The sequence below is a fragment of the Macrobrachium nipponense genome, chromosome 19, assembly GCF_015104395.2.
Source record: "Macrobrachium nipponense isolate FS-2020 chromosome 19, ASM1510439v2, whole genome shotgun sequence".
Taxonomy (NCBI): Eukaryota; Metazoa; Arthropoda; class Malacostraca; order Decapoda; family Palaemonidae; genus Macrobrachium; species Macrobrachium nipponense.
The window spans coordinates 65845214-65846130 of record NC_061088.1 but is presented as its reverse complement, the minus strand read 5'-3'; the positions used below and the strand labels follow the sequence as shown (position 1 = coordinate 65846130).

General features: G+C 34.4%; 1 protein-coding gene across 17 annotated transcripts in view; it reads right to left on the bottom strand.

The window, feature by feature from the left end:
- Nucleotides 1-680: 680 nt before the first annotated feature.
- LOC135217756 (uncharacterized) overlaps nucleotides 681-917 on the bottom strand; it is a 101786-nt gene continuing 101549 nt past the window's right edge. For all 17 annotated transcript variants that reach the window (XM_064253838.1, XM_064253820.1, XM_064253790.1 and 14 more), the window contains one exon: nucleotides 681-917. This exon is cut by the window's right edge and continues 261 nt beyond it. In XM_064253838.1, the coding sequence (XP_064109908.1) occupies nucleotides 838-917 (80 nt within the window). In that variant the 3' untranslated portion in view covers nucleotides 681-837.

The window sequence follows — 917 nt, the reverse complement described above, 5'->3', positions numbered from 1 at the left end:
GCATTAGATAATGTAAGCTTTTTTCTTTCGTTCGGTTTAGCAAATTAATTATTAATAGCTGCAGCCTGCTAAGTGACCTTTCACTTTTACATAGTGAAGGTAGTGTAGTCAAAAACAATTTGAAACTTTTAACAGGTAAGGAAATAAATTCTTTTCTTTGTGAGCCCTCAATGTAACATCTGCAGCTGAAGCTGTACGGATGGTTTTCTGATCTAGTTCAGGATGCTGCTCTACAAACTCAGAAAAATAACTAATGAAAGCTTCTAACTCAACAGTCAAGGATTTGGTCCATTTTTTACTAACTCAAAATCAATACTGAGGGGCTTAACCGCCGCCCGCCTCAGGCCATCCCTGGTCAGTGCACCTAATGCGGTGCACTGTAGACATTACCTAAGGCCAGCGCTTGCCCTTGGGCCAAAATTCTATATTCCATCCAGATCTATCTCATAAAGACTATATCTTGAAACAATTCACTCCTAATTACAATCATCATAATGTTCAGAGTATCAAGGTTAGTTCTTTTTTCAGTGATTAATGCTTGTGAATGGAAGGGAAATTCAGAGAGGTCGAATACGGGAAGAAGTAGGAATATATATATATATATATATATATATATATATTATATATATATATATATATATATATATATATATATATATATATATATAATATATTATATATATGTATAAGCCTCTTTATTTTTGCCGACTTTTCAAGATACTCTTAAGTAACAACTTACTTTTTTCTAATGCCCCGCCTTCTTCCTGCTAGAGCGTAATAGTATTAAGATTGTTGGCGTTGATGAAATTAAGTTAATTGGTAGGATATTCACAGCGATTATCTTAAAGGCAAACTAGTAAAGTTTTTCAAGATAAAAAGTTGTGACTCGTGAGGATCAACTGCATCCTCCCGCCGAC